Source organism: Corvus moneduloides, chromosome 8 (assembly GCF_009650955.1).
Source record: "Corvus moneduloides isolate bCorMon1 chromosome 8, bCorMon1.pri, whole genome shotgun sequence".
Lineage (NCBI taxonomy): Eukaryota > Metazoa > Chordata > Aves > Passeriformes > Corvidae > Corvus > Corvus moneduloides.
Genome location: NC_045483.1, coordinates 18,128,048 through 18,153,375, shown reverse-complemented (window position 1 = coordinate 18,153,375; position 25,328 = coordinate 18,128,048). Strand labels below are relative to the sequence as shown.

Here is a 25,328-nt window from a genome sequence, read left to right as displayed (position 1 = left end):
CTGCCCCAATCAATTTTGACTTTTTCAATTATGTGGAAAGCTGCTTCCAGTCACTCAATACATTAAAAATAAAAATTACTCTAAGCTATTTTAAATGCTCTCTCATGCATCCGTGTCCAAGCATATGTGTGCAGACACACTCATTCATGCTGAAACAGAGAAAATTGGAAAAGGGACAGTCATGCTGCCTGCCTCATTGAATGAAGGTTTATATCAAAATATATATCCTTTGTAGGAAGGGAAGACTATACCAGAAATCAGCATTGCTGTCAGCTGTGAATCAGTTCTGAATAACCTGCATTTTGTAACTAATGAGATCTTCTGTCCCTTCACTTGTCTGTAGCTTTATCTTGAATATTTCAGTCCTTTTACCAAATTTATGTTTCTGGTTGAAGTTTTGCTTAAAAAGGCTAAACTGATAAGTGTGAGACTTCTTCAACCCTTACTGTAGATTATTGCAAAGTCATCTTCCAAGTTAAAGACCAAGACATGACGTCTGCCACTTGTAGCAGCAGTCACTGAAGTCAGCAGAACTCTTTTTCCCTGAGTACTGAGGCAGGCTGAATAAGCATTTCTGGTTATATTTAAACTTGTTTGAAGAAAGTAGAAAAACTTGTGGTGGATTTCTTTGTTCCTTGTGCAGCAGATTTTAAAGTAGTCATGGAGGCGTTTGCTCCCTGTCACCACTCTTTAAATTACACTGGAAGTTTCTGGTTAGATACTCAGTGCTGGGGAGAGGACTTGGTAGCTTGGGAGGAATGAATGCTCTTTTCCAAGCAGATATTCCTAGCCTGATTTGGGAGAACTTGGGTCCATATGCAAAGAGTATATAGATGGTGGTAGTTACAGGAAGTAGACTGTCTGTTGCTTAAGTATGCATATAAGGGAGGCCCAGAGATGGTAAGGGAGAGAGAGTAGGTCGGGGCAATGCTGGGAGCAGTGTGGCTCTGTCTTCCGATTGTCCTTCTGAAGTCACTAGGTCCGAAATGAGCAAGGCTTCCTATGTCCTTGTGTTGTTTTGCCTGCTGAGATGTGATGCTGTACAGTAATTGAATACCACTTGTGGAGAAATTAATCCTGTAAACTGGGACCCTTTCAGTTCTCACTGTCTGATTTGGGACTGTTTGTCTTGGTTATGGGATGTGAAGGCGTAAAAGGAAGCCAGATTAGTTAGGGGTGGTTGGAGACTGTCCACGACAAATGTATGCAAACACAAAAGAGGAACATGTGCTGGAGAGCTGACAATCTTCAAGCCATAGAGCCTGTATCCTTTTCCAGCAGTAAATTTTATGAAAATAAAAAATCCCATAGTTTCTGCAAGCCTGTTGTTCCCCTGATGCAGCTTCCTCTTAGCTGTACTCCACACTCACACTTCCCCTTGAAAAGGTTTCAGGCAGCAGCTATGCAGCTTGAAAGGAGGAACTTGAATGCAGTCAGTGTAGGTGGCCTGTGATGCCCCATCTTGCAACATATATTTAACATTCCCAAAGAGGCAGGGAAGGGAGGTGACCCTGCAGGAGCCTGTGACTAATATATAAGAAAGTTAACATTTTAATGCTGGATAATATTGTAGCCCCTTCCACTGTCCTGTGGTCAATGATGCTGCAAGCTTCTGGGACACAGGGGAATTGATCCTGTCATTCCCATCTCAAAACCAGCCCTCTGTGTTCCTGCTCCTGCAGTAATGTTTGGAACACCTTTTGTGACAGATGAGGTCTCTGGTTTTCCTTTTGTTCCTGGTGATTAGACATAGCTTGCTGCAAGCTGTGTTAACTGAGGCTGATCTCTTTGGGAGGGAAGCCCTTCTTTGTGCCCACCCAAGCATCGTGGCTGCTGCAGCTGCTGTTACCGCAGACAACTCAACTGTGCTAATGGCTCTTCAGGTTCTTTGTGACATCTCATTTTGTCCCCAAACCCTCTCATCTGTCTTATTTTTAAGTAGCGCTAGTGCAGAGCAGATCTGTGATTCACAGCATGATACTGGTGAGATAGATGGAGTGGAATCACAGGGCTGACTGGATAGCCCTGGGGCAGGAGTGTGAGACATGGGGTATTTGCAGAGGGGAGGAGTTGGTACAGGAAGACAGCTTTTGTACTAAGACAGGCCATAAAATGAGAAACTCATAGAAAATCACAGAGAAGGCTGGAGATAAGGCTTGTGTAATGTTCTTAGAAACCCTTCATGAGCCTTGTGGCCCTTCTCTGCACACACTCCAGCACCCCAATGTCCTTGTAGTGAGGGGCCCAGAATGGGGCCTCACCAGTGCCAAATACAGGGGGGATGATCACTTCCCTGGTCCTGCTGGCCACACTATTGCTGATACAGGCCAGGATGCCATTGGCCTCGTTGGCCACCTGGGCACACTCTTGCTTATGTTCACCTGGGCATTGACCAGCACACCAAGTTTGTTTCCAGCCATAATTTTGCTCCTATTGATTTTAGTGAGCCTGGGTTTTTCTCTTTTAAAATGGTGTGGGTTTTCTCAGGGAAATGTAAGTAGAGCATATTTTTGGTGTACTTTCTTCGTTGACATTTAAAAACGTGCCCACATTCATGTCAAGCAGAGGTTTATGTATCCACACTGAAACCACTGCTGCAACAACTTTTTATACCAGACCTGATTTTGGCTTACTGCACAGAAAATATTGCAAACAAGCAATTTATTTGAAATTATCTTTCTTGAGGCTGCAGTAAGAATTATTTGTCACTGTGTGGCAGTGTGCTACACATTACTCCCTGTTCTGCTGTATCAGATGAGCCTTTTTGGGAGTGGCTAACAAACATGTTTAATTGCAGCCTTTTTATCCTCCTTTACATCCCTTGTAAAACTTTTTTTTTTACGCTTACTCTTATACTTGTACCTTGTGTTTTATAAAGTCCATAAAACATATTGTGCTTTATTTTGTCAGTCTAATTACAGCCATTAAATGTTGCCCTTGCTTTTGCTGTGAGATCTGCTTCAGACAGATGTTTCTGACAGTGTACATCACAACTCCAGTTCAGAGGTGCACCCAGAAATGCTGATGATACTCTGAACAGGACAAGCCTGTAGTGCCTAAACTAGAGTTTCTGCTATGCTGTGGGTTCATCTTTGAGATATATTGGACCTCTAACCTGCATCATGGCATAAGCAGATCTTCTCTGTGATGTCTCTAATTCCTCAGTTCCTTCCTGTGCCTGAACATAAAAAGGTCGTAAGTGGCAAAAATGAAAACTGGTGGGAAAGCAGGTATTCAACTTTAGTTTACTACTTTAGGCAAATTTTGGTGTTGGAAGGGGAGGGTGACATACTGATTTTATCAAGACTGTCTCACCTTTGCTTATTTCTATTATGTTTTAAAGTACTGAAGTTACTGTATAACTGAAGTTATAAACTCCTAGAAAATAAAAGGATAACACTGGTTGTGGACTGATGCATCAGTGATTCCTCTGGTTGTCTATTTTCTGTTCTGAAAATACCTTCAAAAGCAAAGTTTGTTTAAAGAGGCTGCTGCACATCTTTGAATGTGCAGGTCCCTGGGATGAGCAGGTGATGTCCTGTCTTTGTTACTTGAAGGAGGCTTCCAGTTGTTCTGGGTCATTTGTATTATTTGCTTAGTTTCCAATGCTGAGCCTGGTTGCTGCTAGGAGGATTTAATGCTGTGCTCTGCTGGAGCACTTTTAGACTCTCTTTGCTGTTCTTAATGATAATTAGGATGTGTCTTTTCACTGCAGGTTGGAAATGAGAGACTGCACCATTGTACATCCAGGTGCTGTCTGTGTCATGGTGAGGTTGCTGCCAAAACTGTACAATGAAGGACATGCTCAGGTGAGTCTGAACATATCGAAATGCCATCTAAACAGTGTCTTCTACTTCTCTGTAGCTTCTTTTCCAGGAATTGCTTACTCTTTGCAAATGTGGTAGTTCTAAAATTTACCTAAAACACTGTCAGGAGGAACAGCACAAACTTCACTGAGTCAACAGATGTGAGAACAACAAAGACTCTTGGCTGTCAGTTTGCCTAAGCATTTCTATACTTGTCTGATGCAGTACATGGACTTTGGTCCCAGAATACTTATTCCAAAGGCATAATGTAGAAGTGCCTTGAAAATTGTCTAAAGTATTGCTAACAGCCCTAGCAACCGGAAAAGTCTGGCTCTTTGGACCTAATGTTCCATAAACTTTTAATGCAGCTTAGAATGTATTTTTCTTGTATCTTTCTATATATATATATACACCCACTCTGAATAAAGATATTTCCTATATTGTATTGGCTATTTGGTCCAAAATACTTGAATGCAGTCAAGTACAGATGGAGGGCCTGAAATAAAACCAGGTTATTCATCCAGAGCTATGAAAGGGGCAAATAGCTGCTGGCAATTTCCAGCTCTGTTTATTGGAATCAAGCCATCAGCTAGTGAAATTTTGTTAATTACAGTAATTAATTTCTGAAAAACAAGTAGAATCGTTAATTGGATGAGAGTGTCATCAAGAAATTAGAGTTGAGCTCTGCAAGAGAGAGAGCCTCTCAGACCCTCAGTAGATGGCAGTGTTCTTAAAAGTATGAAGGACTAGAACACAAATTCCAGCAATTTCAGTTATGTATTTAATTATGCTCATATTTTCTTTTTTTCTCTCACTCCTTTCTTAGTCAGTAAGAAATTATTACTGGTAGTGTTTGTTTAGTATTGCTGTTATGAATATGATTGCCTCAGGTAAAACAGGACCATTATTATGCAAGGTCCTGAGTCAAACCCTGGCTAGGAGTTAACAAATGTCTTAAAGAGTTCTCATAAAATAACCCACAAAAAGGATACAGGAAAAATAGAATTTTCCTGACTATTTCTATTGAAAAAATCATTGAGAGAATGGATAGAATATTTCAGAGCTTGGGAAGCTCACTGATGCTGCCAGGTAGAGACATAAAAGTCTGGACTTTAATACTGTTAATCATAACGTAAACCACTGCATGAATCCTTGTGCAAGGAGATTCTACCTGGAGCACAGGATTCTGGTAAGATGTGATGCAAAAGGTTTAACCTCAGTGGCTAGTGAGGGGGAGTTACTTGGTAGAAGGAAAATAACTGAAGGAATTACTCTTTGGGTAGATATATCCTGTCCAAAACAGTGTACTATTTTTTTTTTCTAGCGCCACAGTGTTTGACAGCTGGATGAGAGATGAAATAATGGCTTTGTGGATGTATCTCAGACATTCATTAAAAAGTTTTAAGGGGTTTCTTGCTCTGAATTTAAGACTGAATTAAATAATAAATTTTTTAGGAGCAAATATGGAGAAGAAGAGAAAATAACTCTTCTCTTTCCGCTTCTTTTAGCGCTGTGATAGATACTTTAGGCCTGAGTGTCCAGGAGTAACCTGGAAAAATCTTTAGAATCAGTTCAGATCACGTGCGATTCCTTTGCTTTCACAGAATTGGCAATGAGAAAGCACTGCTTTTACAGAAACATTAATGGAACTCAGTAAAATTAATGTACTTTTGATTCTGACCCTCAGAAATAGTATCAATATCCTGCCAATTTTGCAACCTCTCACTGACCTTTGTCAGACCCAAGAAATGATGAGCTGAAGCAGTGTTAAGCCTGTCAGCATAGAAAACCCAGTAGCAGATAGTAAAACAGGTGATTTTGCACTTCAGCCATTTCTTATTCTTTCTGTAATGAAAGTTAAAAGCTGAGGAGAATAGATTTGTGGATGTATATTCCTACCATTGCTAGGTATGATAAAAAAATCATTTGAATGTCATGGGTACAAAAACTTGCTTAAAACTTTAAAACTGACCAAGAGTTTTGAGTCAGTAAACTGTATTTAGAGGATATTGCTCATGTTCATGCCTATGACTGGAACTAAACCAGCTTCCATGTTGTTTGACCAAATATAAGATCGATTTTCCTTTCATTAATATGTTGTCTATTTAGTGATGAAAGACAGCATTGGACACATTTCAAACACCTAGTAAATTGAGACATATTAGCATCCACTTTAGATATGTGGCCCAGGATATTCACAGAGTTGATTCTACCTTAAAAAGAAAGAAGTTACCTCTCAGACACATCACATCCTTGACTGGAATTTTAAGATTCCAGAGTGTCATGACTGATCTTTCCCATTTGTAATGTCAGATACTGAGATTGCCTGTATCTGACAAGGCTGAGTAAAGGAAAGGAAAGAACTTTTGAGAAGAGAATAAAAGAATTACTCAGTTCTGTCTCATCATCCTGGTAGGTTTCTTGTGAATACGGACAAAAAAAAAATCCTCTCACAATTCATCATGTAAATTATCTATACTTTTGCTAAATTATATTATTGCTTACACAGCTGGATTTTTCCTTTTTGTTTTCATCCATGCCTCTTGTATGATGAACTGCTGTCATAGTCACTGTTGTGAAAGTAAAACATTGTCCATCAATAAGGATTTTGCACCTTTTAAAAAGACCCTTATCCCTGTTTTAAATGTAGGGTAAATGACTTGTTCTTCCTTGTAGATGTTAACAAGGTAACATTTTTCAAGTATTTTACACACATAATTATTGCTATATTGTTCTTAAATCTAAGGAAATTGCGTCCTTTTGAAGTGAATGCACAGCGACAAAAGTTCATAATTTTTGCTTATCTTGAATATAACCTTGAAGATAAATAGTAGTGAGTTAAATTCAGCTACCAAGTTTTGAAACTATAGGCTCTAAGGAGAAAAAATCTGGGTACTACTTAAGCAGATTGGGCAAATTGCTAGGTGACATTTTGCCCTTAAAACTAATCTGAGGCAGAGCTCAGCTACATTCTAACTGCACCTTCAATATCCTGATTCACGGTGCAAGTAATAAGTGTTAGGAAAATCAATCCATGCATACAGAAACACACAGCATGGTTTCCTGGCCACCTTTAATATTTCCACTAAAATCTCATTTTACTGGAACAAAGATCCCTGAAAACAGCACATTTTATTCAAAACAAGGCAATATTGGTATTGACAGAGCTGCTAGGCTAATGAAAACAATCAATTTTTTTGTACAGCATTACGCTTTTATTGGATTTATTTTGGAGTAAACCAGTTGCTTCACTTAGTCAAGACCTATGTCAATCTTTGTTTAGTGGTATTTACACATACTTTCCTACATATAGTCAGAAATGGAGTAAAATATTAATTAAAATATTTATAAAGTTGTGAGACTTTGTAATAGTGTAGTTTAGTCTGGTGGATGATTTTTATACGTAATTCGATGCATAGTGAAATTTATGTCCCTGGCAATAAATAGTCCTTCAGAGAGAAGAAAATGTTATCCAAAGAACTCACCCTTCAGATATGAAAAATGGTAATTGAGTTTGCAAAAACAGTATGTATGTTGCAATGGCTGTATTATCTTCTAAGTGTTGGGGATGCTTTGAAAACAAATTGCTTGTGGGCTTTGAAATTGTTCTGTATTGGCTTTGTCTGGTTGAATGAAAAAGAGCTCAATTCCTCTTTACACTTAATAAGCTTATTCTGAATCCAGTTACTTCTCATTCATGTTATAAAATCAAATCCCATTGCCTTCATTTGCATTTCTGTCACCATTGTTGTCCTCTTGTTTAAAAGTTTGCATATCTATTTCCTAGAAGAGCATATGAGAAAGCTTGAAAGCTCTTGGAAATAGGGAATAATTAATCTTTGTAAGATTTGTGTTTAAATATATTATCCAGTTACTTTTACATGAAGTCTAGTTAGGTCAATGGAGTACAATTCATTCCTGAATGGGAACAAATTGCTCTAAAAATAATTTATGAGAACTGAGAGACTTTAAGATCAGTAAGAAGCAACAATGAAGTAAAGCGTCAATTCAGGAAAACATATAGAGAAGTGTTTAAGATTGTTTCATGACATTGCTTGATACAGTTTTGTTTAAGAGCAGGGTTTTAGAATGAAGAGTAGATCATGTCAATATGGCTCTCCACAGGCTCAATGTTAAATATATTCTGAATTCCTGTTTGGTCTTGGAGCTTATGCCTAATAACCTGCCCTTGGTGGTGATCCCTTGTTTGTGAATGACAGCTGATTGCTCTCTTCCTTCACCACCATAGTGTCGAGGCAGGAAAGCTGAGTTGTGGTTGGCCAAGCAGCTGCTTGGATGAGTATATGCACACTGTTTAAGTGCAGAGCTTGATAGAACAGCCATGCAGTTCTGCTTGAGCCTCTTGCCTTAGGGGCTTCAGATGTTTACACTCAGGGATTTGACAACTGAAAACCAAATTAAAATAAAATAAATCAGTTACCATATACAGTTTAGTTCCAGCCCTCTGAGTTTACTTCTGTGTCCATTTCAGCTTTCCCAGGAAATCCAGTGTGCTCTGGTTGATCATATCCAGTCCCTGGTGAAGTCAGAGAAGAGTCGTCAGGTGATGTGTGAATCTGGCCTGCTGAGCACCATCATAACCTCCTGTCAAGATGCTTTCTGCAATGACAGCCATCCCCTGCATCTGCCCCTCACCAGAGTGTTTGAGAAGCTCGCATCACAGGCTATTGAGCCACATGTGTTAAGGTATCAGATTGTATCTAATGGAACCAATTTGCTTTAGTGGTGCCATTTTTTTGCAAAGTTTATATAAAAATTAAATGCTTCACATAGTGCTCTAATTCAGCAAGACTCAGCCTTTTGTTTCAAGTCCCATTTAATCCTCCTTTCTCACTGATTGCAGGATATATGCTTAAATGACTCCTGAAGATGGTATGAGTCGGTAGTGTTCTGCTGCATCATCTCTGCAGGGGTTGTAAAGCCATTTATTAATGAACTAATTAAGTCATTGCAAAACAACCAGGGTTATTCTCTCCTGGTATTCATATGGAGAAGCTGTTTTCTGCAGAGTAAAAATGACTTTTTCGTATCTCAGATCCATGTCAATGACAGATGCAGAAATAAAAAGTATGGTCTTCTTCCTCAGTCGCTGTTTCTAGTTTGAGGTTGCACTTTCTTCATTAATGCTAACAAGTGCTAGACATTACAGTACCTAGCAGGTATCAGAGTGCAGGTAAATTTAAATATTCATTGGAAGATTGTATTTCTTTCACTCAAATACAGAATAGGATTTCTATAAAAAACCTCAGTAAAAACCCCCAACCCATAGATTTTTTTCTTTCTGAATAATTACAGCTAGTCAAGAATATTGATGAAGGAAAGAAATCTTTGATTTTTTTTCAACAGGAAAATCTTGAAAGGAAATGTGAAGCAAACTAAGTATTTGTGATGCTTCAATGGAAAGCATTTCTTTTGTTCTGTTTGGGATGTCTTTAAAATTTGCTGTTAAATACAAAAGCTGTTCTCCAGATCTAAGCTCTATTTGCATGGTTGCTGTGACTACAAAGTGTCTGGCTTCATTGTTTTCTTTTTTTTAAGTTGCTTTCTTAATTTTTTTTTCCATGTTAGGCAATTTCTGTGGTTGGGAGGTTCTCCATTGCTACCTTCCAGGCCCAGCGCAAACAAGCCCATCGTCCTTTTGTGTCAGGGGAGTGAGTCAGCTAATGCAGGTAAGCACACAATGAACAGTCTGTTGCTGATACAGTGGCTGAGTTAGGCATGTCTCTGAAATGACAGGAAACTGCTGTTGAGTAGGCTGTTCCAAGATAGTCACAGTGAAGGTGGAGTATGCCTGGAAGTTTTTCACTGGGTATTGCCCAGATTGGGTGGTACTTGAACAACACTGAGAGCTGATCTAATGATCAGCAGAGATCAAATTGTGATGTCTTTGCTCAAGTTAGATGCTGAGTATAGACTCAGGCTTTGCTGGATCAGACATGGAAGTGATCTATAAAAAAAATAATATTCTACAAATGAAGTGGAGTGTCTCCTTGGTTTGCAGCATGTTTTTCCTGTGATTTATAGATAGGAATGGAATAAGGATGGGACTAAAGAGCACTGCTTTTTGTAGTCCCGAGGATATCCTAGTAGTCTGCCTTGCTTATATAGGCTCTTCTCCATAGGAGCCCTGTCACACATGAAATCCCTAATTGTGCTTGGTCTTTGCATATTAAGTGCTTTAATTAATTAATTCTGAGTTAAATATTTTTTAAATTGAATGTTAAAATTAACCCATCACCCAGGTACAAAAATCAAGTTCCATTATCAGTGTTTTCAATTGTTCAGAGTAGTTTATTAAGAGAGTTGCACCATTCCCAGTTAAAAATTCCCCAGTTAAAAATCCCCAACTGATGCTCCCTTTTCAAACTTCAAACCACCTGTACACCATAAGTTATCTTTCCTGTGTTTACTGTATACTTTTACAAGTGTTTTAAGATGTGTTAGATGTATTTTAATATTTTTTTAGGTGTTTTTACTTTGCACTTTGGTCCAAGGGCTAACTCCAAAACCCCAGTTCTAACAGCCAGCAGCTATTTTTAGCCCCATAGCCTTTACCCTGTAGGCAAGCTCCATGGCAACCCGAATTTTAATGAGGGCATTTTAGCACCCTTATCTCAACTGATACCACCCCTCTGACAACGACGAGCGATTGGTGGACTGAGATGATCTGTCAAAGGGAAAGCACCAATCACTTTAAACCAAAGGGGTGGGCTGTGGGCGGAGCAAAGGCACTATAAAACAATGAGACAGGCCTCAAAAGTTGAGGGAGGAGGGGTTCTCTGCAGGCTAGCTGTGGTGGACATCAGTGCTGGGCATTAAAAGCCTTACTCCTATTAAGGAGCCTTTAATAACTTTTTTCCTGACTTTTGGACCTGCCAAAAGCCAGCCCAGCACTGCAAGTCCTTTTCCTCTACCTGAGGTCCAGTGCTGACCCAGCCAGAAGATCTCAGATCCCTGCACTCCTGGGGCATACCACCTACTGAGCCAAAGGATCCCAAATTTTTATATTTTTCTAATTTCTGTAATTTTTCAATTTTTCTGTTTTCAGTAAATTATTTTAATTTTTTATTTAAGAGTTATCTCTTTTCTCACAGCCCTTTCTCTGCTATAATGTATTTTATAGATGAGAGGCTACAGTATAGCAGTATTTGGTGCTTAAACTATTCTCATGCCTGAGACACCTGATACAGTATGATCCATATCTGGGTCTTAAGTTCTTTGCAGTCATTCTTCAAATCCTCTCCCACGTGTTTCTTTTAACTATTGTGTTACAGCAGAGTTGAATGGTCTGTGTGTAAGGAAAATGGAACCAATGGGTTGGGAACAATTTTTGGTAGGGTGAGTTCTGAAGCTGCCTGAAGATGTGTGGGAAGAAAATATAGCTGAAATATGGCTATGGCTGTCCTGCCAGCCTCCCATTTTGAAATGCCTTCAGTGCAATATTTTTTTGTATTGCTGAGGATTTTTGTAAGCTGTTGAGGATGTGTTATTTCAAGAGCATGAAGTGCTGTTCTGAGCAGTGATGAATAGAATATGGGCAATACCTGTGACTGGAAAAAGACTTGCAGACATTGATCTGGTTAGGCACTGTGTTCATCTTTCAGGTTCAGAAGAGCATGTGGTGGACAGCAAAACAGATCCTCAGACAGTTGTACCTATCAGGACCTCTCCTTGGCTGTCTAAAGGATCTGCACTGGCACTCCAGACTGCCATGAGTCTCATCTCCATGACATCACCTCGAAACTTCCAGCTACACGGCACGGCTTTAGCTCCATCGTTTGTGGAGTTTGACATGTCCATGGAAGGCTATGGGTATGGCTGCTGTTGCTTTTATTTTAGCTGCTCTGGGGTCTCCAAGCCCTTACTCTGAACACAGTAACTTTTCACTTCTCTCTTCCTCTTAATGTATGTACCCTATGGCTGCTTTCCTTGCAGCAATGCTGCCAACATATTTTGTTGCTGTCTTACTGCTGACAGCCTACTCTCTGCCTTGCTAGCATGATTCTGCAATGCCAGAAGTCCCTGGTGGCCTTCAGGGATGATTTTTGTTTCTGATGAATGGGTGCTTGCTTGCTTTTGTAGGTGTTTATACCTCCCTACCTTGGCCACTGTCATGGGATCCAGTGCAGACCAATCTGTCTCAGGAGGGACTGGCATGGGTAAGAACTTTGACTCACCTACAGCTTGCTGGGAGCACCAGCTTCTCAGCCCCAATGAAAGCATTCAACAGTTGTAAGAAATAAGTTGTGTGTTTCAACGTTTCTGTCTCTCTGCCCCAGACCAGCTCTGAACTGTGTAACTTGTACTACTCAGCAAAATGCAGCACTGGCTACAGATTCATAGTGTGATGAATTAATATTAGCAATACAATTTTAAAGCAAGCTTCTAAGAAAACAGACTTAACAAGTAAGAGCCACCAGATTTTAGGGTAACAGACAATGGAAGGAATAGGAACTGTCACTTAAAGGGATTTTTCTATACAACAAAAGGCTCTATTGGGTGGAATGGGAAATGGCTGTACTTTTGCTTCCTGAATTTTTGTGAAATTTGAGAACTTGTTTCTGGCTTGGAGATTGCTAATTCATGAGCTCCATAGCATGGAGATCTAGCAGTCATTTCTCATCGGTCAGCTTTAGGTCATTTATACATGTGCACAGACTCATATGTGCAATCTTTGTGATACTGAATACAAGCAGTGAAATCTAACAGAATAGAAATTAAACCCCATAACCTAATGTTGGTTCTTCCATGGTATGGACTACAAATGAAACACAAAGCAGTCTGCTAATGGCTGCCCAAGGAAAACAACTTCCTTAATGCCTTTTTGTTTCCTGTCTACAGGCATCAGAACATTCCCTCCCTCAAGTGGACTGACACTCTCCTGCTGGTTCCTGGTTAGCAAGTTTGGTTTGGTGCACAACAGCCACCCACTCCGCTTCCTTACCATTGTGAGGCACATGTCAAGAACAGAGCAAGAATTTGTATGCTTTTCTGTAAGCTTCTTTCCACAGGACCTTTCTTTGGTCATTTCTACAGAAGAAGTAGAATTCCAGCCACTTGGTAAGGCTCTTTTCAGTCAAGCTGCAGTGCTGTGTCCTCTTATTATCTGGAATTTTTCATTAATAAATTTCCTCTTCTTTGAAGTACCCAGGATATTAATGAGATTTCTCTTCAGTTTTCCTCTTGCATCCAGTTGTGATTGTAATTCTTGGCCATGTTTAATTTTTAAGTTTGCTGTAGGCATTGTGAATTACTGCAATATTTTATGGAAAATTTTTGAGTGCCACTTATACTGTGGTGTGCAGTTGTGGAGACTGGGCTTGAACCAGTCTCTTCTGTGTGACATTAGGCAGGTTTGGAGAGTAGGACTGAGAATTTGGGGAGTGATCTAGCTTCCTAATGAAACAACTCATTTCCTCTCCTCTCTTTCAGAATGTTTTCTATTATGCCAATCTGTTAATATTGTTCCCTGCTGACATTTATCCCCTTTTCCTTATTGAGTAGAGTAGGTATTTCAAATGTAAATGTGATTGAATATTCCAGAGGAGGTTGGAAATGGAGTGGGAATAGTAGCTGGGACTTTTTCAAGCACAGCTGACATTGTATGAGTGCTCTGATTGCCTTAGATAATGATAAAAATTCCAGCTTACCTTTTTTCATAAAAGCTACAAATTATTATAGAGACTTTTATAAATAATGGATTTGCTAGGAGTTTCTCTGTGTCAGCTATTACTGTTTCTGTCCGGCTCTGTGGGGTCACATGCATGCACGCACACACAGACGCATGGCTAGCTTCAGTATAAAGTTGGTCACCAAGAGATAGGAAGGGCCTCTGTGTGTATTCCAAGAGGAGCAGTTACTGCTTCGCCTACACTGTCGAAGGCTACAGAGGCAAAGGTGAGAGCAATGCCGAACTCAGGGGTTTTATCTGGGGACAGGGAAAAGGCGGGACTAGGGAACGGGACCAATGGGGAAGCTCTGGGGGAGTGACGAGGGGTAGAGGCTGACAGCCAACTGGGGGAGCCAAACTGGGGTCGATTACCGTAACAGAACAAGGCATCCGGGGAGAGATTTCTTTCCCTCATCATGACCAGTAAGTCTCTGGCACCAGAGACTGTCTTACCAATAGCTCTCTCTATCCCTTGTGCCATAGGCTAGTCGGCCATCACAGTCAGCTAACTGTGAATATACTGAGGGGTTCTCCCCTTAGTGAATATGTTGGGTTTTCCTAGGTCAGGGTAGTTTTGCAGTGTCAAGGCAGATAGCAGGTATTATTTGGGAGGGTGACACGTATGCTGGAGGGAGCTTGAGAGTTGTGCAAGTTGTAGGTCCTGATACTAGACCTTGGGCAATGTTTTAAAGACATTGGACATAATACCATCGAATCACACTCTACCCACAGAGTGTCATGCTCTTTCTGTCCCATTTGAAAGTTGTGTTCCAGAGGTTGGTGAAGGTAAGAAACTTTCTGTTAACTTACCTCTGTTTTTGCTGTTACAGATATTATGGAACCTGAGGGTGAGGTCCTAAATCCCTCCACATTTCCAGGGCAAGTCCAGTTTGGCTGTGGTAAACTACTGGTCACTGGCCAGTGGCATCATCTCACAGTGACAGTTGCTAAGGAAGCAAAGAAGAACTGCATTGTGTCAGCTTATATAAATGGTCAGATGCTTGGCTCTGCAAAGGTAAAGGCTCTCTGCATAGATCTTGCGTCTGACTTTTGCCTTGCATTGCTTCTAATTTTCATCTCCCAATGCACCTACCATGACTTCTCAGTATTAATTGGAGAAACTCAAAGCATGGTGATTTACACATGTAACACATGCCACTGTGCTGGGTGTGAGTGGAGTCAGAAATCCATACCAAAGAGGGTGTATTTGTGCTGCTTTTCAGAAGTATGTTCTCACCTTATACTGATGCTTTGAACTAGTTCCCCCTCCCCCTTCAGCATGTAGATAACCATATGGTGGTTATCTCCTCTAGAGCTGAAGTTACCTAGGTTGCAGGTAGCTCAGGGTTATGTTGCTGAAATTCAGTTAAACATTTAGGTCAAAATTTTCTGAGTTTACTAGTGATTCAGAGGACCTAACAGTTTAAGCCCAAAATTTGCAGAAGTCGCCATCTATAAAAAGTACTTCACATCAAGGTGTGACCAGAAAGCCCTAAACCAAAGATAACTTGGATTTAGGCTAAAACCTGCAAAGGTGATGAATTATGCAGGGAGTCTTCACTTTTTCTTTTGAAGAAAGCTCTTGAAAGTGGAAAGGTCACAGAGAAATAAGCTGCTGTGACTGGCCAGCTCTTTGCAAGAATCCAAAGATGGGAGCAATGTCAGTCAGTGGTCTTCTTCCTCACTAGCACACTAAGCATTCAGGAACAGATAGGTGTTCCTCTGGGTTAGTTGTACAGTGTCTGAGATTATGTCAATTCATGAGTTCATTGCAAATATTGGTGTACTGGTATTTCCCCTAATGTGCCATTTCTTGTGATTTTTGTTTCACAGCAGCCAGTTCTCAGGTTGCATGAGATATCAGGCAAAAGTAATCCAAATGCACCTGAAGGGTTCATAATCTACGAGATAAATGAGAATAGCCCCTGGTTTATATTATTAATATCATCATGCTCCTCGTTTTGCAGTAAACTCATACTATTTCAGAGATCTAATTTTTGCATTTTGAATGCAGTATAGAAAAGGCAGCCTGCTCTTTCTAGTATGTCTCTGATTGGTGTAGTGTTATTTTGGTTTTGTTTTTGAATAGAATCCTATTATTAATTGAAACTTGTAACCTTGGTTTCTTCCTTTTTGTTCCCATATTTCAATTCAATCTCAGCACGTGCAAAGCTCACTTGCGTGTTTTATGCTTCCCCTGTAAATGCAACCTGTTTAATTCAAATATTCTCTTTATCATACTTGGGAAAATGATTTGTCTTATAAATGTCTTTTGGGACCTATATCCATTTCAAGAATGAAAATTTAATTTAATTTGACTTCCTTCAAATGAGACTGAAAGTCATCAATAAAACTAGGCCTAAACATTGCAATTGATTAAAGAATTCTCGGCAAGTGTGTTTAACATTCAGTGAAACAGCTCATATAAATAAAAGAATCCTTTAGTAAACAAAAGATTGTCCCAGTGTTGGGGTCACTGACTAAATGCAAGCCTTCATCTTGATATGTACAGTGAAAAGATTGTCTAAGAAGTTAGAAATGGACAAAGGCCCTTAACAATACCAAAGGGTATATTTAGTTGGTGGCTATGGGGCGGGTATGTATGTGTGTGTGTTACTGTGTTTCATCAAGTCAAATATTTATTCACTCAAGTATCAACTCCTGCCTCTTAATATTGACCAGCCCTGTCTTCTAAATCTCAGTATCCAGACATCAGTAAATGCTAGGAGTCTCCTATCCTAACAGCAAGTTGTTAAAGACAGGGCTAAGCCCCAAAGTACAATATAGTTTCTCTCTACCAAAAAATTCCAACTACTTCCTGTTAGAGCTCTCTACAGTTAAATAAAATAATAGACTCTGTTCAGGAGGCCAAATCATTGTTTTGGTACCAAAAATAAATGGCCCTGTTTCTTAAACAATGTTAGCTCCACTGAAGCTTACTGATGCACTTGAACAATCTACACTCTTCAAAAACTGCTTATTCTCTATTTGTGCCAGGCCAAAGTGTGATCTGTAACTTTTCTTTCTGTGTTGTCATAGTCAGGATTATGAATTTTAGAAGAGGAAAAATATTTCTGGAGTCAAGACAGGGTTTTTCTTTGCCAATACTTGAAATTCTTTTGACTGTGTTTTTGGAACAAAAATTAGCCTTAAACATTCCAAAATGCTTATGTTTACAGTACTTCTCAAAGTCCAATTTCTGAACAATAGCTGATAATTATTGTGTGGGTTGACCTTGGTTGGATGCCAGGTGCCCACCAAGCAGCTATATCACTCCCCTTCCTGGCTGGACAGAGGAGAGAAAATAAGATGGAAAACAACTTGTAAGTTGAGATAAGGCAGTTTATTAGAGCAGAAGTGAGTTTTCATGTCCACAAGCAAAGAGAAAAAAATAGGTTTATTCTCTACTTCCCATCAGTGAGTGCTATTCAGCCACTTCCTGGGAAGCAGAGCATCAGCACATGGAGCAGTTGCTATAGGAGGCAAGCATTGTAAATCATGAATTCCCCCGCTTCCTCCTCCTTTCCTGAGCTTTTATGTCTGAGTTGACGTTATACAATATAGAATATCCCTGTTGTTAATTTCGGTCAGCTGGCCTGGTTGTGTCCCCTCCCAGGATCTTGCCCACTCCTGCCCCTTGATGGGGGGAATGTTGGAGAGACAGCGCTGATGCTGTGCCAGCTTTGCTCAGCAACAGCCAAACCCTGGTGTGCTGTCAGCCCCTTTCTAGCTCCCAGCCCAGCACTGTGAGAGCTGCTGTGGGAAAATGAGCTCCAGCTCAGCTAGACCCAATATAATTTTGTTGCACAGCTGACTGAGAGCTTAATGAGCAAAGAGGTGGCAGGCAGTACCTTACAGGGACAAGACCCCAGGGCACCCTGAATGTATTGGATCCCCTTAGTGAATTCCTTCTCTGTTGCAGATGCAATATCTCCAGCCTTTACCGGGTAGCTGTGTTTCCATGGAACCCTCTTCCTTTATTGATGTCTATGGGTACATAGCTACTCCTCGAGTTTGGAAACAGAAGTCCTCTTTGACCTGGCGCCTTGGTCCTACGTACTTGTTTGAAGAAGCCATTTCTGTGGAAACCATAGAAGTTATTATTAAGCTTGGCCCTCAGTATTGTAGCAATTTCCAAGCAGTACAACTTCAAGGTATGTAATAATTCTCATATGTGCCACTATTTGTCAGGGCAGTGTTCTTTTTATTTTTATAATCTGCTATTAATGTTCCAACTGTGTCTAGGGCTCATTCTAAAAGTCTGGAAAACTGCATTACTGAATGTTGTACAAGGCTGTAGTAAGATACACAAGGATCTTGTAACATACTGTGAATTGGAAAGAAGGGCAGGAGTCAAGCAGCAGAGAGAGATGAAGAGTAAAGAGGTATAACATCCTGAGCTGCAAGATTGTGATTTCTGTTGGACAAACATTAAAGCAGAAGCTTTAACTGAGATACTCTGCATTAACAGTGCTAACAGGGGAAAAAAAAAAGGGCAGAAAAAGAAGTATGGAGCTTAATTGCAAATGCCTGCAGTGTAGGAGAGAGGGGTAGGGGAGTAAGATACATTCCATTTAATGAAGAGGCTTTTTAACTAAAGTATGTTGTTAGCTTCAATTCTTAAACAGACAGACAAAACATTTCAGTTATTGCTTACTGTTTGTTCAACATTGAACATTCACCTCTGTGCTAGAGCTTGGGATGAAGTGGGATGGTCATTTCTCATTTGAAAAGAGCAAAATAATCTTTCTTGGTGACACTCCAGCCTAGAACAATGTGAAAAGACTGGCTGAGAGTACTCCTTCAGAATGCTGTCTATCTACACGCAAAAATCTGCAAGTCAAGCATGGGAAGGGGTTGTTGAAAGAGAAATGGTGTCAAAGTACAGCTCTGAAATAAAAACATTACCTGTAGAAGTCAAAAGGATTTGATTTTTTGAATCATTGAGTCTTTATGAAGTCTGGGGGGCTTGTTTTCTGCAAAGTTCTCCCCAGATGGGAAGAACTAGTACTAATTATAGATTGTGTCCATCTGACTCTAGTTATGCCCTGCTGCAGGGAATCACAGAGCAACATATAAGATATGATCTCATGATTGTGAAATGATCTCCCTCTCTCTCCCTGCACTCTCCCTATTCCATCAAAACACTCAAAGGGACTTGGTCAAATGGAAATTCTGACTTAAAAAAAAAATTACCACAATCCCCTCAAATACTATGTTTTTTTCCTTAAAATGGATTGATGACCTTGTTGCAAACAGCAGTGGGAATTTTTGGCAGTGTTGTGTCCTGTCTTCCTCACTACCTCATTGCTTCTCACTAATCAGCTGCAGTTGTGCAGAGGCTTAGTCCTAAAACCAAGTCCTGCTGGAAGGGAAACGGCGACACAGTCTTTGGGCATTTACTTATAGTTAATCTTCATGTGGTGTATGAACTAATTTTTTGCCTAAAGGGGCTGTGTGACCAGCATTAGTAAACAGTTTTGTAAGTCAGCTGTTTTCCTAGTGTATAAAATTGTCAAAAATACAAGCCTGACCTTTTTTTTAATAAAGGTACATACAGTTTTTCCAAGTGCGAGCAGGAATAGAAAGTTCTTTAAAGAAATGCATATGGTAATTTCATGTAGTTATTAAACTGCTGAACCTGGTACTTTCTAGAAGCTTCCCAAACGTTGTGAGTTGGCAGCTCTAAACTTTTGCCTCTGCCCTCTTTCCACACAAATCTTTGCTTCTGGTATCCCTGATAAAGTTCCCAGTAACACAGAAGGCCTCTGAAATGTTTTCTAAATCCAGAAAGCTTGTTTGTTTATATCGTGTGGACGGAGGGAGAGGTTTATTCTGGACTTTACTGAGCTTCATGAGATGTTATGAGAGGATATTGAATCAAGGCAAAGTAGCAGAGGAGACAGCCAAGCACATCTGCTGGTGATGCAAGCTGCCGTGGACTGTGTTGCAAAGGGTGAATGTTTTTTTCTAATTATAGTTAAGACAAAGTAAAATTATTTCCTAAATACCAGTTTCCTTCAGTTATTTTTCACCTGCCTCTCTGTCTTGCATATTGAACAAACGAAGTTCCTTCAGACATTCACAGTCTCTCTTGTTTTAGGTGAGGACCAGTACAGTGATCATAATACTGCACCTCTGGTGGCAGAAGAGAAGATTTCTTTTGGAATCAATGCAGTGTGCTCATCTCTCACCACAGTCCAAGATATAAAGAGCTCTTACAATGAAGTGGATGGTCGGCTGATTGCCAAAGAGGTCACAAATTCCCCTTGTCTTAAACAAGTTTTCTCTTGCTTCTAATCAGTTTCCTAGAGCCAAGTTTCTGACTTTGTCTTGTCTGTGTACCTTCAGTGCTTTTTTTGAGCTTCTTTTCCCATTCCTTAACTTTGTTCTACTCATAGGTTAATTTTCATATATGGAGAGGAATAGATTGGACAGTGTGAGCACAATGTTAAAAGCATTTTTTTGAAACAGGAACAGAAGTCATAATTTTCAGATTTTGGGATAACTTGTTTCATTCTGTGTTTTCTTAATGCCTTCACAAGGACTTTTCACATCCTGTTCTATCATTCTTGCTAATACCAGATCTACTGACGTGAAAGTAGTGGAGTTGTGGGATATTGTAGATAGGTGAATGTTTGTCCTTACAATAAACTTGTTGTGAAAAAAGATGGTTTTCATAGTATAAAAGTAATAAAATACGCTAAAGTGTCAGAGCATGCATTTGTTACTTTTAGTGTCCCCGATACTACCAAAGGTTTTCTTAAAATGTCTTTTATCTGTTTTAGATTGGGATTAATTCTCGCGACAGTTCAACTCCAATATTCCTAGCTAAGAATATTGCTGGGCACCTCTCAGGTTCCTTGCGGACTATTGGGTCAGTTGCTGTGGGCCAATATGGTAAATGCACTTGTCTTAATGCTTAATATTTTTTTAAGAGTGAAGCCTTTGTCTGGCTAATAACAATAGATTTGGTCATGTAACTTCCTGGTAGAGTAACACTGCAATTTCCTAGGGGTAAGAGTGTTCCAGTCCACTCCAGCAGCTACTAGTCTGAACTTTATTGGAGGCCCTGCCATTCTCCTGGGTCTCATTGCTATGGCCCGTGATGACCACACCATGTACGCAGCTGTCAAAGTCCTGAACTCCATTCTCAACAATAGCCCATTGAGTGGAAAACTGATGAGACACATCCATGGATACCAGGTAGACACTCCTTTGTTCATTCATTCTGGTTATAATCTTTTCCTTGTAGATATTTATCCCCAAATCCATCAATGGGAACGAACCAAACATATCTTGGCTACAGGCACTTGTGGTTGGAGCTTTGTAAGTTAGGAGGGGAATATAGGATAGTGCTCTATATGCTGTGTTTATAGTTTATAATTCCTGGGAACCTCTGTAACAGTTTATCTGCTGAAGGGAAGGAGATGGCAGATGCCTCTTGGTCAGACATGATTTAATAAACTAAATAAACCAGTGCAGCAGATTTGTGACCGAACCACTCTTCACCTTTTACCAACACACTTGATCCCTACACAAAAGACCACTTATCAGGCAGGTTTTCTTCCTCCCCTTGGCCTAGGATTCCTCTTTACAGACTGCCCAGTGTAAGGCTGACAATGAATTCCCACGGCTCAGTCTTCACTGTGTATGAGGAATTGTGCTGATAAAAGTGCGTGCTGTCTGAATTCACTGATTATGTCTATCTCAGATTAATCTTTAAACCTGAAAGCTATGCAGATCGAAGATTTTGGTTATATGTAAAGTCTATATATGTAACATTGGATGGATTGAGGCTCAAGTATAAAGTTTCAGTTTAGTATAATTTACTTCATGCTGAGTAGGTGAAGCAGAAAACTCTGAAGGAAAAAAGAAGGCCCTTTAATACAGAAGGTTCCAAACAAGACTCCTAACATTAGGGTTTCATGAATGATTTATTATAAACTCTCAATTTTCCCAACATGCAAATTGTTCATAAATTGATTACAATTTATAGGAATATATTTATCCTACTTAGATATTGCTTGCCCAATCCTTTTTTGTAGGTGAATGCCAGTCTTTATATTGTGTGAGTGTTCCTTTTGATTTTTTTACTAAATAGTGTTCTTTTCATGTGACTGATCACCATATTGCAATGGAGTGAAGTGGGTTTTTTAACAGCTAAGTAATAAATGTGTCTTGATATGTATTTTCAAATTAATTTCTATTCTTCCCAACCTGTTCAAAATGTAATGGCTTTCTGAACATTCTTCTCACAGTATTGGGAAATTGTTGGATAATCAAAGGCTCAGTTGAGAAACTGGCAATGTTTCATAAGTGTTCTTCACTTGGAGAGGTGAAAATTAATATTTTTTAAATTAAGACCATTTGTAAGCAATTAAGAATACATCCATGAAGAACAGCATAGAACACCTACTGTGGTTATTTATAGTTATATTTGTCTGTTGCTTTTTGTACATTCGATTCAACATAATATGGCAGATATTTTCCTGCTGTTCAATGCCACGGAGTTGTCAAGCTACTTCAAAAATTGACCCTTTCATTTCCTGCATGAAATTTTGTGTCTGGACTGAAATCTTCATTTTCTTCATGATACTTATGGAAAATGTATGCATGCATGACTACTACAGCTGAGTAAACAGTGTATTGGTCTTGAATTAAAGAGAAGTGTTATATATCAGTTTATAAATAAAGATTTATACTTGGCAGGTACTTATTCAGTCTTCTTTTTTCAGTTGCTGAGCTATCTATTGAAGAGGAAAACCCAGCTGCTAAACAGCAGGATTTTACAGTTAATGTTCTCCCTGGTGGGCACAGCTGAGCTGGGCTTCGAGTCTTCAGTCATCAAGAATTGTAGTGCATTCCAGTATGTTCTCTGCAACTTTGAGGTAAAACGGTTCATGTTACTCTGTGGGTTTGGCTGTATTAAAGATGGCTTTACAATACGAGGTTTGGTTAGTTCCCAGCACCACCTGTATCCAGTATTTAGGGTGGGGTTGTATGTTGTGCATTATCACACTGTGGCTCCCCAGGTCTGCAGGAACACTCCCAGAGGGCTTGCTCCTCAGGGCTAGCTCTGGAGCTACAATTCCCTACGCTAGCAAGGACTTCCCGGTGCCTGCAGGTTGCATTACAGAAATGCTGAATGTTTATGATGTTCTCCCTAACTAGATTTAACTGTTTCTCTGCTGCAGATACTGTTCTCTAAGTTCAGCAGAGCGGTAAAACCTCTGCTTTCCTTTGTCTTTCAGCTTTGGATGAAAGCACCAGAAAATCTTGACCTTGTTCTTCTTTCCCATCTTGTGGAGATCTTGCAGTCCTCCAGGTATATAGAGGTGTTTGAATCAGACACCTGTGGGACAAGCACATCTGTAACCTGAAGCTAGAACTGTGAGGTGGCTGTGAAGGGTCTAGTCCCAGTTGGAATCTGTGGATTCTGAGAGTGAATCATTCCTGTATTGCTCTTTCAAGCCCGGAGCTAGTGATTTGATCAGCTCCTGAGATGACTATGGGGCCAGACTGGGCAAAGATATCTGGTTACCTGGTTCACGTGCAACTACTGCTGTACAATGAAAGTTTAAATATCTGCTGGGGAGGGGAAAATTGAATGTTTGAATTCGGTATGAAATAACTTTTTAAAATATATAATTGAAGTTGTGTTTAAAATCAAAACACAACCGTTTTATCAGTATGCTTAATCATCTGGACTGGAGTTAAATGTATCTAAAGAGACAAAGCATGGTAGGGGGGCTAAGTAGCAGAAAGCTCTGTGGAGAGCTGTCTGATGTCCCTTGCTGAGTTTTCCAGGAATAGCATTTTTTTCTACCAACTTGCTGCTTGAAAATTCTATAATGTTTTCTTTGAACTTGTTGGAATGCAGCAGTTTCTGGGGGAGAGGACAGAAGAGAAGAGTAGAACACACAGAGTAGTCTTCAGATCTCCATCACTGACACATGTTCAGTTTGTCTGACAGTGTTTGAAATGTTATAGCGACAATATTAGAAGCCAAAAGCACAAAGTATCAGTGCAACCTGAGAATCCTTTTAGCTGAAACTTCGGCAAATTTAGTCATTTCCAGTAGAAGCTTTTAATAGTCCCTGTGCTTTTTTTACAGAGATGCATGTCAGAATGTTGTAATTGCCTACCGGGTACAAGTGGTGCCCAAGCTTCTTTTCCTTTTCAACGATCCTGAAATCAGTAGCTCCAAGATCACTCTGGCCTGCACTATTCTGTCCCATCTCTTGCAAGGATACTTTAATACAAGGGATGTTCTCAGGTAAACCTTCAAGGTCTATTGTGTTTCCTCAGATTGTAGATGAACTATACTTCTGCTAGTGTTGAAGAGACCTTGACAATAGAGCTTCTCTCACCTTGTCTTTGGTAGAACACCAGATCTTTGGCAACTGCAGGATCCCCTGGTGAAAAACTGATGAAAACTTTTTTCATTCACTCCAACTTACAGTTGTGTGAAGGTGATGACCCTTATAATAGTGGCACAGACCAGTTCTGTAGGTATGACTGGGATTACTCAAAGCCTGTAGCTAATATTTGGTTTCATTAAAGCCTTGTCCCTAAAGTATCACTACAGTATTACAATTTGGCCCCAAAGAACTGTGTACCTAATCCTGTTGATTTGGTTTATATCCCAGTAACAGTCCTTTTCGTTCTTGAATTTCAATCAGTTATGTTAGTCAGGATTTCATGAAGCATAGCATTTAAATCCTTGTTTGCTCTTCACAGAATGTAAGCACTGCTTCATTTTATATTCCCAGCCTGCAGCCTATCAACTGAGGAAGGTCCATGTAGTGCTGTCTATAGCCACCTAATTCCCAGGGAAATGCACTGCGCAGATGGCAGCTCTGTTTCTAAAGCTCTGTTTTAATAAAATGTAGAAACAGAGTTGCATGTCAAACCTGTGGTCTCAGCCTTTTGCTCTGTTAGAGAGTGTGAGTACCTCTAATAGTTAACTGTGGAGTAAGCTGTTACATGAACTTAGTGTTTGCCAACTCTTTTGTGGATGTTATGTTCGTTGATGTATGTTACCTGTATGCATGTCCCTGCTCTGGGCTTGTAGGCGTTAGTCTGTTTCTTTTTTCATATGGGTAGTGAGACAGGTGAGAGTAGTGGATTTAGTATATCAAATTTGTCATGATGTAAGGAGTGTGAAAGAGCATTTTTTCTTAAATAATCATGATTTGTTATCCCATGGTAACGTGATTGGTTGTCAGGCCCATGAGTGCTGAGAGATTGGACAGTCCCTATCCTTCCAGCTCCTGAACAGCAGAGCCTGTAACAGGCTCTCAGCAGCACTGGGAGGTGCTGGAGTTTCTGTTGGTCCCAAATTTGGACTTCCAGTGGGAATTGCTGTGTGGGCCACTCCTGCAGAACAATGGGTGTTATGTCCCTTAAGAAATGTCCTTCTTGTGGGCAGGAGGAGATTATGCACTTTCACTAAATATGTTTATATAACATTAATCTTTCTGTCCTTAGAACCACGTAATGCGTTAAAGCAAACTACAAGTGAAAAATGGGTGACAGTCCTCCTCACAAAGGACCTGTTAAGGTTTCTCTGTTCTCCTCTGTATGCTTGGAAACCAAGTGGTGATAAGTGATATCTGAATGCCACAGGCTGCTCAGAGTCTTTCATGTGAACAGAGTGCTTTACTCAGTATTCCTTTCTTCTTGGTGAAAGACCTTTAAAGTAGATAAAGAAAACAGTTCCATAGCAGAATGTATTTTACTTCAATTTGTAGATAGTTTTGGTCATCATGATATAAGAAAGATATTAAGCTAGAGAGCATCCAAAGAAGATGCTGGCCATGAAGATG

The 25,328-nt window shown here is 39.9% G+C and overlaps 1 protein-coding gene across 4 annotated transcripts in view; it reads left to right on the top strand.

Moving 5' to 3' along the window:
* The window catches only part of WDFY4 (WDFY family member 4), a 124,638-nt gene that overhangs the window by 23,340 nt on the left and 75,970 nt on the right, over positions 1-25,328 (top strand). For 3 of the 4 annotated variants that reach the window (XM_032115869.1, XM_032115868.1, XM_032115870.1), the window contains exons 13-26: positions 3,716-3,809; positions 8,299-8,513; positions 9,396-9,496; positions 11,432-11,639; positions 11,910-11,986; positions 12,669-12,887; positions 14,328-14,512; positions 17,420-17,651; positions 19,601-19,752; positions 20,286-20,397; positions 20,513-20,703; positions 22,236-22,388; positions 22,752-22,825; positions 23,615-23,776. In XM_032115869.1, coding sequence (XP_031971760.1) covers positions 3,716-3,809; positions 8,299-8,513; positions 9,396-9,496; positions 11,432-11,639; positions 11,910-11,986; positions 12,669-12,887; positions 14,328-14,512; positions 17,420-17,651; positions 19,601-19,752; positions 20,286-20,397; positions 20,513-20,703; positions 22,236-22,388; positions 22,752-22,825; positions 23,615-23,776 — 2,175 coding nt within the window. Of the gene's footprint in view, positions 1-3,715; positions 3,810-8,298; positions 8,514-9,395; positions 9,497-11,431; positions 11,640-11,909; positions 11,987-12,668; positions 12,888-14,327; positions 14,513-17,419; positions 17,652-19,287; positions 19,435-19,600; positions 19,753-20,285; positions 20,398-20,512; positions 20,704-22,235; positions 22,389-22,751; positions 22,826-23,614; positions 23,777-25,328 lie in introns of those variants that run through there. The other variant, XM_032115871.1, reaches the window with a different exon arrangement.